Source organism: Rana temporaria, chromosome 7 (assembly GCF_905171775.1).
Source record: "Rana temporaria chromosome 7, aRanTem1.1, whole genome shotgun sequence".
Lineage (NCBI taxonomy): Eukaryota > Metazoa > Chordata > Amphibia > Anura > Ranidae > Rana > Rana temporaria.
This window is the reverse complement of record NC_053495.1, coordinates 96,180,502-96,196,405: the sequence shown is the minus strand read 5'-3', so window position 1 is coordinate 96,196,405 and position 15,904 is coordinate 96,180,502. Positions and strand designations below refer to the sequence as shown.

Here is a 15,904-nt window from a genome sequence, read left to right as displayed (position 1 = left end):
TTGACAGGCTTCCGACAGTCTCATACAGCCCGTCACAATTTTCCGAAAGTAGCCGAACGTCGATGCGCAGGCGCCATATAGAGCCGCACCGACGTTTCGGCTACTCGTGACGCGATGTATGCGACCGTTGGAAGCCTGTCAATCAAATAGCAACGTCCAGTCCCGAAGACCATACTCGGAAGCGGCGGAGAAGATCTATCTCTAAAACGGTAAGTACTGCTTCGATTTAAAAAAAAAAAAAACACCCGATTCTGCTTCCCAAAATGAGCCTCAATCTAATGTTAAAAATTGTTTTTCGGGTGAACTCCCGCTTTAAGCAAAATACCTGCTCCCCCTGCAGGATACCATGGCTCATATACAGTCTCTTGTAATGACAGGAACCATAGCATGCAAGTAACAGGAGAGAGGGTACTTTACACACTCAGAAGTGAAAAAATAGCTGCAGCGGCTGGGGAGAAGCAAAAAGGGGTTATTTGGGGGGTTCATAATCTCCTCTCATTTTGATTTGATATGTTTTATAACAAAAAAATAAGGAACTGATTGTCTTCAAAATGTGTGGTCTTTTTTCCTTTGTATAGCCCAAAAAAAATTATAACAGTGGATATTAAATACCATCAAAAGAACATTATATCTGTCTCAAAAAATTATATAACATTCAAAGTGTTGCATGACCCAGTAATTGTCAAACTATCACAGTAATAAGAACTAAATAATGTTCTTTAATGAAGGGGTATTACTGGCTAGTGCTGAATTGGTTAAAAAAAAAAATCCATTAAAATGGTTGTACTACAGCAGTGGTTCTCAACCTTTCTAGGGTCGGGACCCCTTAATAAAATTTCCCAATGTGTGGGGACCCCTAACAGTAAAATAATTTTCGTAGCGTGGGTTGTCAGTACCCAAGGCAAGATGAGTAATTTGCGCCCCTAACCCACGGATATTTAGTCCTTTCCTCTTGTACAGTATTAAAAACCCTTATGGTACATTTTAGGATGTACCACTCTTTCTTTCTTCTCCTTTCTTTCTCTTTTATCTCTCTATCCTAATTTCTTTTTTCCCCATCCCTCTCTCTAGCCGTCTTTCTAGCTCTCTTATTCTTTCTCTCCCTTTTTCATCTCCCTTCTGTGTATTCTCTATTTTTATTCCTTTTCTTACTCCTTGGTTGGGGGGGAATGGGATGAGTGGCAGTGCTGTTACTCATTGCGTCTCCAGCTCTGTGGTGTCTCGCAGCAATGACACCTATGCCAAAATCAGGATATGGGGTCTCCTCCAGCCCCTCCCATTTCACATTCCTCACCAGTCAGCCGACCTCTAGTCTGTGCCCCCCACATGCTGTGAAGTGGCTGAGTGGGTGGCTGCAGGCTCCAGGAACAGCCCTGATGGGCAGCCATGAAAAGGTTGGGAGAGTGGTGCGGGCTTCAGGAACAGCCCAGGATTTGGTGACCCCTGGCAAATCATAATTTGACCCCCATGGGGGTCCCGACCCCCAGGTTGAGAACCACTGTACTACAGTAAAACCTTGGTTTGCGAGCATAATTCATTCCAAAAACATGCTTGTAATCCAAAGCACTTGTATATCAAAGCATTTTTTTTACAGGGTATAAAAGAGAAGAGAGGTGCCTCTAAGTGTAGCAATAAGTTGCTAAATGTTGTACCTTCATTAAATGAAACCATATTGCTGCACTTAGACCCCTTTCACACTGAAGCGTTTTTACATCGTTTTAGCGTTATAGCATCATAAAACACTCTCCATGCATCTCAATGAACCCTTTCACACTGAGTCCTGCAAGTAGCATCTTTGGAGCAGCTTTTGGGCGCTGAAAAAAAACGCTCCAAAAACGCCCCTCTCCATTGAAATGAATTGAAAGCGCTGTAAAAACGCCTTACCCTTTCACACTGAGGCACTGCAAAAATGCCCTAAAACGTTAGGGTCTTAGCGGTGCTTTACCAGCACATTGGGATTGCAGATGAGGCTTCGCTCGAATAATGCTTAAATAACGCTCGAAAAACGCCCCAGTGTGAAAGGGGCCTTAGAGGCTCCTCTCTTCTTTTTTATACTCAGTTGTGACATGACGCTACTCACTTGTATATCAAGGCAAAATGTATTAAAACATTTTGCTTGTCTTGCAAAACGCTCTCAAACCAAGTTACTCTCAAACCAAGGTTTTACTGTATCTCATCTTTAGATCATCCCCTCTGTCAGATAAAAAAAAAAAAAGTGCATCCTAGTGCCTGTGCTTTATTAAAAAAAAAAAAAAAAAATTCTACCCGTTTTAACAGCGTCTTCCAGCGATAAGATGACTCCAGGCTGTCTGTGCTCCCCATCTGATATCTCCAGTAGGCGGGGCCAAGATTCCCCTGTTGATGTCAGCCAGGGAAGAGGGGAGGAGGAGCTTAGAGCCTGGAGTCATGTGATCACTGGGAGACACTGTTAAAACAGGTAGAATTTTTTTTATTTTTTATAAAGCACAGGCACTAGGACACAGCTTATCATCTGACAGAGGGGATGATATACAGATCAGTTAGTTTTGATGCAATGGGGAGAGGAGCAGATCAGTGATAGATGACAGGCAGGGAGAGGAGGAGGAGGACAGAGGGAGACGCAGGAGAGCTGCAGATAGAAGTGTATGACAGAGGCACGTATACTGACCACAGTGTCAGGGCTCATATTGTGGTCAAAGTACAGGGGGAAGGTAGAAACTGTCAGAATCAGCCAGGTATGTCAGGTGATAGAGGGGCCAAATGACACAGCACAAGCACTGCTTTAAGGAACAGGGGGCCAGATTCACAGAAGAGATACGCCGGAGTATCTACTGATGCTCCGGCATATTTTCAAATTTGCCGCGTCATATCTTAATTTGTGATTCACAAACAAGATACGACGGCTTTTGGCTAAGATCCGACAGGCTTACGGCTTCGTACGTCTTCGGATCTTAGGCTGCAATACTTCGGCCGCCGCTGGGTGGAGTTTGCGTCGTTTTCCAGCGTCGGGTATGCAAATGAGCTTTTACGGCGATCCACAAAGGTTTTCGCGTTCGTTACGTCGTCGCTAGTAATTTTTTCCCGTCGCAAACTTAAGCATGCTTTTACATGGCTTAACTTTAGACGAGCCATGTTAAAGTATGGCCGTAAATCCCGCGTCGAATTTAACAACATTTTTTTTTTTGCGTAAGACGTCCGGGAATATGAAAGTACGTTACGCACGTCGCCGTTCAAAAAAATGACGTCACTTCGCGCAAAGCACGGCGGGAATTTCAAAACGGAGCATGCGCAGTACGTCCAGCGCGGGAGCGCGCCTAATTTAAATGGTACACGCCCCCATTTGAATTAGGCGGGCTTGCGCCGGACGCCTTTACGCTACACCGCCGTAAGTTTACAGGCAAGTGCTTTGTGAATCAAGCACTTACGCTCAAAACTTGCGGCGGTGTAACGTAAACGGGATACGTTACGCCGCGGCGCAGGTACCTGAATCTGGCCCAGGATCTTTATTTGTTTTTTCGGGTTAAACGCTTTAAATGTATATCTAGTCTTGTAAACCGTTGCACTACATAGCTGTTGGTAAATCTAAAGCAGGTTACACAAATCTTTTTTTTTTTTTTAAAGATTTCCATCACACTACCCACTCCTCGTACACTTTAAATCAGGGCTGTGGAGTCGGAGTCGGAGTCGAGGTCGAGGAGTCGGAGTCGGGGGAAATTTTGGGTACCTGGAGTCGGAGTCGGCAAACAATGCACCGACTCCGACTCCTACTAAATTTAGATTGGAATAAAAAAAAAAAAAAAAAAGCAAGTTTAAATTATATTTATAATTATAACAATTCACAAAAAGTTATAATTAATGACTTCTCTACTGTAAGAATAAAGACCAATGCATGCAGTGCCTCACGTCACCGCAAAACGAACACGTTAAGTGACCGTGAAGAAGCATGCTTTTCATGTGCTTCACTATATGGCACGCAACGCACAATTAGGAGCTGCAATACTTATACTTTCCATAGTGTTGTGTTCTGCTTTTACAGGGAACGCAGCGTCCATGTGTAACCTAGCCTCTCACTGATAAGGGATTAAATAAATATGTTTTTTTGCAGGACTAGAGAGTGAGACACTTGTATAAGTGAAGGGAATGGAGGGCCAATAGTTCAAGAATGAAGCTGTAAACCATTGGAAAAACTGCTGTCATTTAGCTAAGGCTATAAAAACTTGTAAACTCCGATTGTTAGCTTAAACTTTAAACATGACTATGGGATTCTCCTAGGAAAATCATGTTTTAGAATAAATGCCCCTTCCTGGATTAAAAAAAATTAATAAAAACTTTGTTTTCATTGTGTTTGTCTTTTGCTTAAACTGTGCAATACAGTAGACTGTTGGCTTTTCCCAGCCAGTAGTCCTGTGGTAGGTTGCGTTTCTTTCCCTCAAGGAATGTATAAAATACATTTGCATATTAATACAGGAGTCGGAGTCGGAAGTACATAAAACTGAGGAGTCGGAGTCGGAACATTTATCTACCGACTCCACAGCCCTGCTTTAAATGCCATACAAAACCACGGCAGCTGTCTAGCAGCATAATGTTAATATCTAGAGGTCATTGGTCGGCATGACCAGACTGACCAGAGTCTCTTTTTACCTTGAGACAGAAAAAGAGACTCACTGGTCAGCACTGCCACATAAAACACACTGACCTATGATCGGTAGCTATTGCCAGCATCATGCTGCTACAAAGCCTACGGGGCCAGGCACAGATTGATACGCAGCAGATAAGTGTAGAAGGGACTGCAAGAGTAAGGAGGGTGTTGGAAACTCTTTATTTTACCCTTTAAAATAAAGAAAAAAAGATTCCCTTTAGGAAAACCCCTCGTTCCTTCTGTTTCTGAACCCTTCACGATGACACACACACAGTTAATAAAATGCAATATAATCAGATATACCTACCTCGTAAAAGTTGTTCCTGTTTAACAAGAAGTCCTTGATATTTCTTGTATGCTTTCTCATATTCTTTTTTTAAGGATGGAGTATCTGGATCATCACCATCCAGTATTTATATTTGTTAAGGAAAACAGTAAAAACGGTATACTAAAAATAGGTCATCAAATCAGCCATGGATTGCAAACATTTTGAACACAAAGTGGGGGAAGATTTAATGAAAATGTTTAAGCAAGGATTTAACAGATTATGCCATAAGCAGCATGATAGGGTTTAGCAATGAAAATGGGTGATTTCTTTACTTTAAGTATCCTATACACCCCTCTCCATCTCACCCTTCCTATAATTTTAATATGCATACATACAGATCCATGGACATTCATTACAGTCTATGGCTGCAACTGGAGCATACACATAGATGTGCAACCCCAGGATGCTAAAACATGCTTAGGTCAGAGAGCCAAGAACCCTCAACCACTATTCAGATATTCATGTATATAGAGGTTATGAAAAGGGTCAGACGGATTAGAGTCTCCTCTTACCTTGAGACAGAAAAAGACTCACTGGTCAGCACTACAACATGACTACACTGAGCCTTTACTATGGATACCGAGTAACTAAAAGTCAAAACTTTATTTTTTTCATTTGGGACACAGTAAGTTAAGGGGTTGTAAAGATAAAAAAAAAAAATCCTAAATAGCTTCCTTTACCTTAGCGCAGTCCTCCTTCACTTACCTCATCCTTCGATTTTGCTTTTAAATGTCCTAATTTCTTCTGAGAAATCCTCACTTCCTGTTCTTCTGTCTGTAACTACACACCGTAATGCAAGGCTTTCTCCCTGGTGTGGAGTGTCGTGCTCGCCCCCTCCCTTGGGCAAAAGGAGAGTCAGGACGCCCACTACCACACAGTTCCTTTCTCTATCTGCAACATAGAGAGCGTCCTGACTCTCCTGTAGTCCAAGGGAGGGGGCGAGCACGACACTCCACACCAGGGAGAAAGCCTTGCATTACTGTGTGGAGTTACAGACAGAAGAACAGGAAGTGAGGATTTCTCAGAAGAAATAAGGACATTTAAAAGCAAAATCAAAGGATGAGGTAAGTGAAGGAGGACTGCACTAAGGTAAAGGAAGCTATTTATTGTACCTTTACAACCCCTTTAGGTTCAATAGGTGTTTACTTGTTGTTTTAACAGAAATAAAAAATAAATAAAAGATCAGTTGCCTGACAAAGGGCGATCTGGTCTGCAGGACATGAAATACATACATTATCATACAAACAGTGATGTACAAAAAGGTAACTTGTGAGTACTTCTGTAAGACCCAATGAAACCGATATTGCTAGCCAGTGTCTAACTGTTACTTTGCTCGGCCTGGACTCCCCTGCGGGAACCTGCTGCGTCCAGAAACCGAGAAAGTCAGAGTGAAATGATAGGGTCATAAGTTTTATCGGTACTAAAACAACGATGAATGTCAAATCTCACAAATAATCTAAATTACACACGTATAAGGAACAGAATGCATAGGAATTCTCGGTGGAACCAAGCATAGTGGGACACAGTAAGTTAAGGTAAAGTTATAATCCCTGTCAGTTTTTTTCCCACCTGTGTCTCCTTGGGGAGATTTTCCTTCACTTCCTGTCATTGTGTACACACATTACCATAAATAAACTCAAGCTGCAAAATGTTATGAGCTCTTAAACATTCTCAATAAATTTGAAAAATGTTACAATAAATCACAGTGCAGATTCCTTCTTAGGATATACAGATGAAAAAAAAATAGTTCTCATTAATTTTAAGTCATTAGTGGTCATCACATCTATTTATAAAAATAAAAGCATGGTACTGCCTCTTTAATGCAAGAGAACATGGTCAGTAGTAATGCAACGACATTTACCCCTTCCTATGTTGAATAATACCTAGTTTCTGCCTTTGCCTCTCTTTATGACAGAAACTGACCATGCTAACCATGGCTGTCAATCTTATGTCATTCCACTGACTGTACAGGCATGATGTGCAAGAGCGCAGCATGTTTGAACTGTAAGTTCCATGGACCTATGACCTGCACTTTAGAAGCGGGAAGTTCAACATAGGCAAGTTAGTAAAAAAAATAATTTATATATATATATATATATATATATATATATATATATATATATATATATACACATATACATACACACACACATACACACATACATATACATACTGTATTTATTGGCGTATAACACTCACTTTTTTACCCTAAAAATAGAGGGTAGACTGTGCCTGCGTGTTATACGTAGGGGACTGTGGAATGTTTTTTCCTGAAATGTCCCTCTTAAAGTTAGGGTGCGTGTTATACGCCGATAAATACGGTACATACATACATACATATACACACACACAAATGGATTCACGATAGCCTAAATGCATATATGAAAAATGAAAAAAAAAAAAAACAAACACAAAGTTACCAAGCGTATGAAATTAAAACTATATTAAAATGTTGCTGAAAGGATATCTGCTTTCTTCTTTTTGGCTAATTCCTCTTGCCAGAGTTCATGACGCTTTAACTCATGATCAATTATATTCATACAGAGAGCTCCTATCTTGTAATGTGTGATTAATCCATGAAACTGAGAAAAACTGGAAGAAAACATACAATAAATAATTATGTTCAGCCAATTAGCAATTTCTAAATATGTCTTTTAGACTTGTGCCCAAAGTCAAGTTTGGGTCAAATATACACCCCCCAACAAAAAAAAACATTTTGTTTTAGGGAGCAAAACGACGTGGACATTGACTGCCTCATCACTCTGGACTGTATATAGAGGGTAAGACCTCATGCACACGGGACTATAGAAAAAGCAAGCTGCAAAGCAACTACCAACGCCAGAAAAGTGGCTGCAAAAACGTCCTTTAGTAGTTTTTTGCATTGGCGTTCATGCACGTTTAGCAATGCTAGCTTTTAGCAACGTTTCTCTGCCTCCATTCAAAATCAATGGTTCCCTATGAGGGCCCATTGATTGGAAAAGAAGTCGCACCACAAGTCCGATCATGATAATCCGATGTGCGGGGCAGCTTGTGCGTTGAAGGGGAACCCTCGCCAAAATGAAGAAAAAAAAAAAACCTGGCGTGGGGGTTTCTCCCCGGGTCGCCTCCCCCCAGAGCATGCCAGACCCTGAGGTTTGTATTTTTTTTTAAACCCCCACAGCAAAATAATTGGAGTGGGGTCCCCCCAAAAATCCATGCCAGACCCTTATCTGAGCACGCGGCAGGGGGGAGACTAGCGAGCCCCTCCTGGACCATACCAGGCCACATCCCAGAATGCACTGGTAAATAGAGAAAAAGGACAGAGCAGTTCATGCCACTTCCTGATTAAACGTAGCAGCCGTATGGTAACACCCTTTGCTTCTGTGTGCAGGCAAAAGCATTGAACCAGCCAGCAATACTGACAGTGCCAGGCAGGAGCAGAGACATTGAGCATTATTGCCAATGGCAAAGCTTTTGGTTTCAGCGACGCCGAGTTGGACCAAGCCAAGTGTCAAAAAGATCAAATTACATGAATACATCTTGCAGAGAATTCACAAAAATGTCTTCCATAACACCACAACCTACCCACGTCTCAAAGTAGATAAATTAACCTTTAAGCACTTCCCACTAGAAAAGCATTACTCTAATGGGTGTTTATCAAGCATTCTTGAAACTTTTTCAGTGCGTCATAAACACATTATAATTGATATAGGTGTGTTAATAAATATTGATTCATTCTTCATAATGAACAGACATGTGAAAGAGCCCTTTACAGTATATAACTAACAAAGTAGGTGGTGTTATCTGGCAGGGCGGGATAAATCTCAGAACAACAAACTTTCTCCTGTGCTCGGGAGGCCAGTCACTAAGTGGCACAACCAGAGCCTTCCAATGAAATAGGGGATGACTATAGTCTTGCTGCCCTCCTCAGAACAATGGGTATTCTTGAGGCTAAAACAAAAAAGAAAAGAAGGTTGCGCCGACCTTGTGCATTACCAATGGCAAGGTTTTATTAAAAATGTACAGATAAAATTACTACTCACAAATGAGCCTAAAATCTGTCTTAACAACCTTCCAACAGTGGAAATTGATGTCTCAAAATGCCTGCGACCAGGACCAGATGACCGGGGGAACCAGGTGGCACCAATCACGGCATAGCCTCTGTCATCTGCTCCTGGTCGCAGGCATTTTGAGATCAATTTCCACTGTCGGGAGTTTGTTAAGACTTTAAGATTTTAAGCTCATTTGCGAGTAGTAAATGTATCTGTACATTTTATGAATAAAACCTTGCCATTGGTAATGTACAAGGTCGGTGCTCCCTTCTTTTCTTTTTTATAAATCTCAGAATGACAGGAAAACATATCCCTGTATATGTATTTAATCAGTGCATTTAGTGGTTTGCCTGGAGCTCAGCTTTAGCCTAATCCAAAACCGATACAGTGAGAGGTAAGAGTCTCCAAAACACAGTTGACACTCTATGTAGCAGTCCCACATACCTACAGCAGCTTCCCAAACCCTCCCAACACACCTAAATCATTTTTGGTTCTGACAAACAAAGGCATTGGCATCCCCAATAGTGCGCAAACTTATCCACCGCTTCCTGCACATTCCTATGGACCCATTGGCATGATTGTGCCATGACAATTTTTTGTCCATGACAATTTTTTTTATTTTTACGTTCATTACAAATTATTTTCAAGGTTTTCAGTTTTGTTTAAAAACCTCTAGTTTTGGATGCAAGCCATTTGCGCCATCCATCCAACTACGTGTCAATAAAAAACTGTTCTGCAAGCCGAGAGGCACCATTATGAAAAATAAAACCCTTTTTCACAACAAGAGTATTTCTGAACATGTAGGGTTGGAATGGTAGAAAAAATCCTGTGGCAATAATCCACAGAATTCCACCCTATAAGTTCTGCAGATGATCAGGTATCACATATTATTAACCCATTCTATTTTAGCTACTGTATTCTACTATGCCATGTAACACTGAACATTTACAAATCAAGTGGAACATATTTACCTGGAGAAGCAGAAAAAGATGTAAATGATATTAGTAGCAAGTTCAACACTATGTTTCCAGTCTTCCCTTAACACTCTCGCTAGGGCTCCCAGGGCAGTTTCTAAAGAAGTAAAGAAATTGCCTTAAAACATATCAAACTGGATCAAATTTAGATTTTTTTTAAATGTCAAACTGGGTTCAAAGAACCAGCATATTTAACCGATGCAGCGCAATGCAAGTCTTCACCAACCAGTTAACTATTTGACTCTAAGAACCTTTTTACACCTATATCTATGTTGAGTCCCAGAGTGTTTTTTATTTTCATTCTGCAGTTGTCTGAAATACACACATATATTTAAAACAGTATAAAACCAAAAATGTATTAATGATATATTTAAGCATACCAATCATTAGATGTGGTGGCTGCATTATTTTTCTTTTCATTAAGCTCCTCCCACCTCTGTTTTCACCGTGTGATCTGGTTAGTAACACACCTCCTGTATTATACAGTCACCGCTCTGGATGAATGAGCATAGTGGGAATATTTGGGCATCAGTATTGTGATTATGGAGCAGTGGCGGTGCATCCATAAAGGGCGCAGATGTGCCACCCCCTCTCTCCTGCACCACTCTAAATACCATAGATAGATTCATACAATGCATGAATCTATCTATGGTCACTGCTGACACCCCATATTCAGGTGTCCGGCCCCTTGTCGGGCACCGGGCATCTGAATTACAGCAGCGGGGGTGTTTTTTGGAAGGGCCCGATTAGAGCCATAGGTTCGAATAGGCGCCCAAAAAAGTCAACAGCGGGCACCATGCTGGGCGTTCGCTCTGCTAACACCGAATCCGCCTCTCAGCCAATCAGGTTGCCGGGTCCATTACCAGTCACCTGATTGGCTGAAACGATTGGACGCCTGAGAGAGAAGGGAAGAAGACATGGAGAACGTGCAGGAGACAGCCGCTGACCCGCTACGAGACAGGCAAGTGCAGGTGGCATCTGATGGGGCACACTGGTGGCATCTGATGGGGCACACTGGTGGCATCTGATGGGGCACACTGGCGGCATCTGATGGGGCACACTGGCGGCATCTGATGGGGCACACTGGCGGCATCTGATGGGGCACACTGGCGGCATCTGATGGGGCACACTGGCGGCATCTGATGGGGCACACTGGCGGCATCTGATGGGGCACACTGGCGGCATCTGAGGCGGAACACTGGCGGCAATTGATGAGGCACAGAATAGTGGCAATTGATGGGCACAGTGGCTGCATTTGATGGGCACAGTGGCTGCATTTGATGGGCACAGTGGCTGCATTTGATGGGCACAGTGGCTGCATTTGATGGGCACAGTGGCTGCATTTGATGTGTTTTTTTTTCAGTTTGTTTGCGCCCCCCCAAAATATTTTGAGCACCAGCCGCCACTGTTATGGAGGGGAGTGTTAGATGTACTAGCAGTTTTAAATGCACTAACAAATTGAAGCTGACCTCCTGCTAATACTTCATAATCAGTTAGGCCAGTTGTACACAGGCGTAATAATTTACTGATGTTTACTTGATCCCTCTTAAACATTTCGTAGATCTCAGAAGAATGGTAAAAATATTGGGATCAAGCAGTTAGGAATAGGGGATTTTAAATATCCATAAGTACGACTAAATAGGTCAGATGCAAAAGCAAATAGTTTGCTTTTCACCAAAATAAAACTTAGCATTGGCAGATTAGGAGATCCCCCACTTCTGTAATACTGTAACAATCGATCGAAAATAAAAACATAATTCAATTTTTTCTTATAATCCTGGTAAACTAGTAATTGTCATGAAAAAAAAAAAAAAACACATACATGGTTAAAGTGGTTCTAAAGCTAAAATGTTTTAGAACTTGCTGTGCCCACCTCCCCTTTTTAACACGTACCTCACTCCTGGATCGATCCAGCGCTTTGCCCAGTTGCATTCTCTCTCCCCCTTAAAGCGGTGGTTCACCCACACTGACAACATTTTACCATTAAATTAGGCATAGTAGCGCGAGCTACAGTATGCCTGTATTGATTTTTTTATCCCCGTACTCACTGTGCAATCCTCTATAGAAGATTCCGACTCCCCGCGGGGAATGGGCGTTCCTATGAAGAGGGAGGATGATTGACGGCCGGCTATGGCACGTCACGCTCCCCGAAGATAGCCGGAACAGGTCTCGGCTCTTCACGGCGCTATACGGCGCCTGCGCACAGACTATGCGCAGGCGTCGTGAAGCGCCAAGTCCTATTTTGGCTATTTCCGGAGAAGCGTGACGTACCATAGCCGGCCGTCAATCATCCTCCCTCTTGATAGGAACGCCCATTCCCCGTGGGGAGTCGGAATCTTCTATAGAGGATTGCACAGTGAGTACGGGGATAAAAAAATCAATACAGGCATACTGTAGCTCGCGCTACTATCCCTAATTTAATGCTATAAAAAAAAAAATGTTTCATTATGGTGAACCACCGCTTTAACACAGGGACTTACAGGCAGCAGTGGGAGCTATTCATTCATGCTGCTGTCAGTCAAATTTAGTGAGGAGGGAGTGGGGGGCGGGGCCAAGTCACGCTGTGTGTGTCAATAGACACACAGCCTGGCTCGGGATCGAGCCTGCGTGTCTGCCCCCATAGCAAGCCGCTTGCTATGGTGGCAGACACAGAAAAAGAGGAAGAGGAGCCAAGAGCGCTGGCAGGGGACCCCAGAAGTGGAGGTACCATTGCACAAAGCGGGTAGGTACAACATGTTTGCTATTTTAGAGAAAAAAAGCCTTTAGAACCACTTTAAGCACTTAATTTTTATCATGCGAATTAGAAACCTGCAAAAGAAGAAATATTTACCATTCAGCAATAATTCCTCTAAATTGTCTGGATTTCTAGCAAGCTGCAAAATTAAAGCAGAGCCACGAACTTTATCAGGAATTTCTTCATACAGCAATTCAATGTATTCATCCATTTCATTAATGTTAGCAACTTCATCAATCTGAAAACACAAAAAATTCAGGGTGTTTGACATACGAAATAGAGCACTTTTTTTTACAGAGTTTGTAAAACAGCTTTAAACACTAACATACTCCTGAAAAGATTCAGATTTCCCCCTTAAAGTGATTAAAAAGGTAATATTTTTTTTTGCATTCAAATAAAGAGGTTATAATTATCTGGTTTGTGCAAGGATATTGCACAGAGCGGTCCTTTACCCCCTCTTCTAGAGTTCCTCCCCCCTTGCGAATGCCCCATCAGGAAGCCATGTGCTGCGCTTCCATGTTGTGTGTGTCCATAGACACACACTGCGCGCTTTACTATGCCCCACTCTCTCCTCACAAGATTTGACTGATAGCAGCAGGATTCTATGGCTCCCATTGCTCTCAGAGTCTCCTGTGAGAAGAAGAGGAGAGCAGCACTATCCACTTCCTGTGTGCTATCGCCAGGGCACGTGCAGGTCAAAGCGCCGACGCTAAAAATGCCCGCATCTGTTGTTTCGGAAAGCCGTTTCTGTTCCTGCCCCTGCCTGTCAGACATGTAGCACTGAGTCGACAGAAGTGCCTTCAAACTCCTCCTCAGTTCTGTGCTACACAGGTCTGTAAATGGAAACCGAGTTCTGTTAAAAAAAGATCCGCCCACACTTAACAGAGCAGTGCTGGCTGCACCGCCGTGAAGATGTGATTGAACTATGAAGGGAAGGGGGGAGGGGGCAGGCAGGTTGTGCAGAAATGAGAGATAAGAAGGGGAGAAAATTGTGCAGATGTGAGCGTTGTGGAGGTTGTTGTGCAGAGAGGCAGCTCTAGGGATGTTGGGGTGTGGTGCATAGGCGAGAGCTGTGGGGGTGGGCAGGTTGTGTAGAGGTGAAAAATTGGGGGGGGGGGGGGGCGGTGGATGAAGAGGTGAAAGCTGTGGATTTGGGCGAGCTGTAGATGGGGGTTCCGAAGTGAAATGTGGAAGGGGCAGAGATAAGCTGTAGTTGGAGGTGAAGTTGTGGATGGGAGGGTGCCGTAGAGAGTTCTTGACAGGGGATACAAAGTGAGTTGTGGATTGGGGATGCAGATTTGAGCTCTGGGTAGGGGTATGTAGGTGAGCTGTGGATAGGAAGAAGAAAAATAAGTGTACTGTGCACAACGAAAGAAGAGGTGAGCCTCAGATGAGGAGTACAGAGGTGAGCTGTGGACAGGGGGACGAAGAGGAGTATTATGGATGGAGGAAGAAGAAGAGGTGTACTGTGCACAAGGAAAGAAGAGGTGAGCTGTGGATGAGGAGTACAGAGGTATAAAAAAGGAGAGAAGGATATGGGAATCCCACCTATTTATCAAATATGTAGTACTCACCGATATTGTCGGGGGGTGCAATCAAAAATATAATGTACCAAGAGAGAAAAAAACAAAAATGACTGCTGCACACCCTTAAGAGTTATTACTACGTTTTATTAAATATCAGAAAATAGAGCATAAAAGGCATTAAAAACACACTGGTAACCAATTATGGTATAGTACCCTAGAAGTGACCTGAGAATACACTCACAAAAACGAGACGGCAAAAATGGGTGAGTTATGGACTTGGATCTCCTTATTGGATGATCGAGCTCCAGTTTTCAATTTGTCACTGATTTTTGCCGTCTCGTTTTTGTGAGTGTATTCTCAGGTCACTTCTAGGGTACTATACCATAATTGGTTACCTGTGTGTTTTTAATGCCTTTTATGCTCTATTTTCTTGCATTTAATAATGTAGTAATAACTCTTAATGGTGTGCAGCAGTCATTTTTGTTTTTTTCTCTCAGGAGTACAGAGGTGAGCTGTGGACAGGGGGACGAAGAGGAGTATTATGGATGGAGGAAGAAGAAGAAGAAGAAGAAGAGGTGTACTGTGCACAAGGAAAGAAGAGGTGAGCTGTGGACAGGGGGACGAAGAGGAGTATTATGGATGGAGGAAGAAGAAGAGGTGTACTGTGCACAAGGAAAGAAGAGGTGAGCTGTGGACAGGGGGACGAAGAGGAGTATTATGGATAGAGGAAGAAGAAGAGGTGTACTGTGCACAAGGAAAGAAGAGGTGAGCTGTGGACAGGGGGACGAAGAGGAGTATTATGGATAGAGGAAGAAGAAGAGGTGTACTGTGCACAAGGAAAGAAGAAGAGTTCAGCTTCAGCACTGCACAGTACGTACTCCTGAGCCTACCGTGCTATGCATTCCTGGGTGTGATAACCTGTGTTTTTTCAAAACCTTGCACCTTGTTCAAAACTATTTGGATTCTTTGATAAGCTGGCCAGGGAGGGTTAGTTTCGGTACCTTTTCTCTGGGAAAACCAAAAAACCCTGGCCAGCGGGAAGATCACATTAAAGTGACTATGTTGCCTTAATAAAAAAACAGATAATGTGCAGGCACCTTTTGCAGGCAGTCATTTCAATGCAGTTTATTGTTCTATAGGTTCTTCAAAGCAACTATAAACTTTACCTCCATTCCTTCAAAAGGTGGTGGATCCTTTGGTTTGCCATTCTTCTTTTCCTTCTTTTCTGTTACAGAAGAAACATTTCCAAAAATTTACAAATGGCAAAATCAAAACAGGATCATGACAAAGAATATATTGTAAGACCATGAAGATAAATATCATCCATTTAAAAAAAGTAATCCCTAAGGCCGCTTATACACGGTCGGTCCAAACCGATGAAAACGGCCTGAAGTCCAGTTTCATCGGTCCAAACCGACCGTGTGTACGGCCCATCGGTCCGTTGTCCTTCTGTCAAAAATGTTAGAACTTGCTTTAAAATCGAACCGATGGACCGCTGCCCGATAGGTCCAAATCGATGGTTAGTACACAAAAGCATCGGTTCAAAACCCGCGCATGCTCAGAATCAAGTTGACGCATGCTTGGAAGCATTGAAACTTCGTTTTTTTTCAGCACGTCGCGAGTTTTACGTCCATCCGTCGCACCATTCTCAGCGGTTTGGACCGACCGCGTGTACGCGGCCTAATGCTAAGTT

The 15,904-nt window shown here is 42.8% G+C and overlaps 1 protein-coding gene across 2 annotated transcripts in view; it reads right to left on the bottom strand.

The window, feature by feature from the left end:
• Positions 1-15,904, bottom strand: part of KIFAP3 (kinesin associated protein 3) — a 105,074-nt gene that overhangs the window by 70,083 nt on the left and 19,087 nt on the right. For both annotated transcript variants that reach the window (XM_040359704.1, XM_040359703.1), the window contains exons 4-8: positions 15,378-15,436; positions 12,782-12,923; positions 9,949-10,048; positions 7,414-7,538; positions 4,926-5,027 (exon numbers count right to left, since the gene is read on the bottom strand). In XM_040359704.1, coding sequence (XP_040215638.1) covers positions 4,926-5,027; positions 7,414-7,538; positions 9,949-10,048; positions 12,782-12,923; positions 15,378-15,436 — 528 coding nt within the window. The remainder of the gene's footprint in view (positions 1-4,925; positions 5,028-7,413; positions 7,539-9,948; positions 10,049-12,781; positions 12,924-15,377; positions 15,437-15,904) is intronic.